We start from the raw sequence: 2,633 nt of genomic DNA on the forward strand, positions 1-2,633 counted from the left end.
CTTCACCAGGGGTTCTCAACCTTTTTCTTTTTGAGGCCCCCCCCAAACATGCTATAAAAACTCCACTGGTTTTCTGCTTATAAAAACCAGGGCCTGCGGTAGGGGGGAGCAAGCAGGGCATTTGCCTGCGGCCCCATGCCAGAGGGCCCCCCCACAAAACTAAGTTGCTGAGGCTTTGGCTTCAGCCCCCGGTGGCGGGGCTCAGGGCCCCAGGCTTCAGCCCCACACAGTGGGACTTCAGCTTTCTGCGCTGTGCCCCATTGAGTCTAACACTGGCCCTGCTTGGCGGAACCCCTGAAACCTGTTTGAGGCCCCCTACGGGGCTCTGGACCCCTGGTTGAGAACCACTGGCTTACACTACCCTACCCACAATCCAGTGCTAATTGATTCCTATAAGCACTCAATTGCACCAAAAATGTGAATAAGGAATAATTCTATTTCATATTAGCGAACCCAAATGTGATCTCTATCTAGGAAGCAGAGGTGACTGGTGACATATTATGGTTCTTTGAATGTGTTGTGGAGCAAGTACTCACTACAGTAGTTTGGCTCTTTAATCACATTTACCAAAAACACTGATAGAAACAAAGTCAATTTCCTAGTAAGATACATTCTAGAGATTGGCCCAGATACCCATGAACTTTAGGACACTTGAATACTGATGCAGACATTGTAGGTTGGGCTCATCTCTAATGCCCTCTTAACTACAGTTTCAGATATTTCTCCCAAATATCTTTTTCTTTTGCCCGCTTTTCCTTACACTGTTGCCTCCTGTAGCATCCTTGCTCAGCCTGACAATATGGTGAAGTAGCTTCCTTCACTGATCAAATAGGAAACCCCAATACCTTGGCTTTTCTTTATGTTTAAATGAAGACTGACTTGACAAGGATCAGCAGCAATACAGTTTTAGCCAATAAAGATTTTTCCTTTTTCTTCATTGTGAAATAGATTTAAATAAGCATAATTGGTATTTTTAATGGGCTTCATTTTGAAGCATTCCATCAGCCACACACAGGCTAGCAGCCTTAGACAACACATATTCCCATTATTCTTGCACTAGGAAGTTGATGAGGGCAGTTCTTGGAGACAGAAAGGCCTTTTTGATAGGACGTCCCTGGAGGTGTTTGATTCCCAGCTCACTTTGAAGAATTAGTTCATGGACTTCCTCAGCATTCCGGGCTACTTGGCGAGGCATACTGACTTTGCCACAAGCTTTGTTATTGATCTGGAAAACAGAGACATGACAGCAAGAAAGGACTGAAGTTACTAACTTGACCCAAAGGACTTCATATCTACACTCCAATCCACCCAGTTACACCTGTAGGAAACAATGATATCAAACCTTCTCTCTTTTTCTTTATTGACTAGAAAGAAAAAACAAATAACCCCCTAGGTACCATATAGAAGGAGAGTGACTCTGATTCACAGTATGTGCTCATGGAAACTTGAAAGAATGGCAATGTGAAGTTCTCCTTTTTGAAGGCTTCTAGTGTTAGCAGAATATACAACAATATATTAAATGTTTGAGAATTGCACAAACTGAACAAGGAGACAGCAAATCTAACTGTCTGGCAGATGGAAATTTTTGACAGTCTGCTTTAGACTTTTGCTTTGTCTTTTAAAGTACTTGAATGATAAACCACAGAGATTAAACCACAACATTAGTTTAAAACAAAACTTGTGACAGAGTAGATACCTCCGAAAGAGATTAATCACAAACTATTTTTAAAAAATGACATCCGTTTATTAACAAGATGAGTATCCATAAAGCTAACAGCAACTGCTAGGAACACATCCCCTAAGAAGGTAATGTTTTCATTTGTTTGGCTGCTTTACAAAGCAACTTCTGTACTGGCTTCCTAGCAGCATGGCAAAAATCACACACTACGGCAGAATAACATCTACCTAGAGATTTATTTAAAATTATAAAAGGCACCTCTGGGGATGCCTTTCACCCTTTCATCACTGCAGATCATTTCAGCCAATAAAATAGATAAAGGAAGGAGAGTGGACATCCCTACTGAGCTCCTCCTCCCAATTTAAAACCAAGAGATTCATGACCACAAAAGCTATCAGATTTGTATGTAACATTTTAATATAATTAATGAAATCAACCCCAATCCTAAATTATATCAAGTAAGGTTTTTAGATATTTTTATTCAGTTTAACCAAATTACTTCCCTGTAGGAATGTGGAAGGCCACTGTAGGTGGTGCAGATCTTTGTCCTTTGGATCAAAAAGTAACATTTTCCATGGAGTTTGGACAGGAACTTGCGTGAAACCTTTTCTGGCCACTGCATTTTATCAAGGATATTAGTATACAGTACAGATACTGCAAACCAGGAGGAGGGGGAGAGGTGGGTCCCAGGTTTTGTAAAAGGAAATGATCTGTGCAATTCTTAATGACAGAAGTGGGGGATACTTACTGTAACTGGAGGTTCTTCGAAATGTGTGGTCTCTATCTGTATTCCACACCTGGGTACGCATGTGCACCATATGCCTGAGTCCAGAAATTCTTCAAAGTAGTATCCATTGGCCCACACACATGTACAGTAAAAAGCAACAGAGAGTCCTGTGGCACCTTTAAGACTAACAGATGTATTGGAGCATAAGCTTTCGTGGGTGAATGCCCA

At 41.4% G+C, this 2,633-nt stretch overlaps 1 protein-coding gene across 1 annotated transcript in view; it reads right to left on the minus strand.

Annotated features, from left to right (window-relative positions):
* Positions 1–453: 453 nt before the first annotated feature.
* Positions 454–2,633, minus strand: part of LOC112117865 (probable leucine--tRNA ligase, mitochondrial) — a 118,349-nt gene continuing 116,169 nt past the window's right edge. The window contains exon 21 of the mRNA XM_024215964.2: positions 454–1,225. Within this exon, the coding sequence (XP_024071732.2) occupies positions 1,046–1,225 (180 nt within the window). The 3' untranslated portion in view covers positions 454–1,045. The remainder of the gene's footprint in view (positions 1,226–2,633) is intronic.

This window comes from Terrapene carolina, unplaced genomic scaffold (assembly GCF_002925995.2).
Source record: "Terrapene carolina triunguis isolate 2854851 unplaced genomic scaffold, T_m_triunguis-2.0 Scaffold34029, whole genome shotgun sequence".
Lineage (NCBI taxonomy): Eukaryota > Metazoa > Chordata > Testudines > Emydidae > Terrapene > Terrapene triunguis.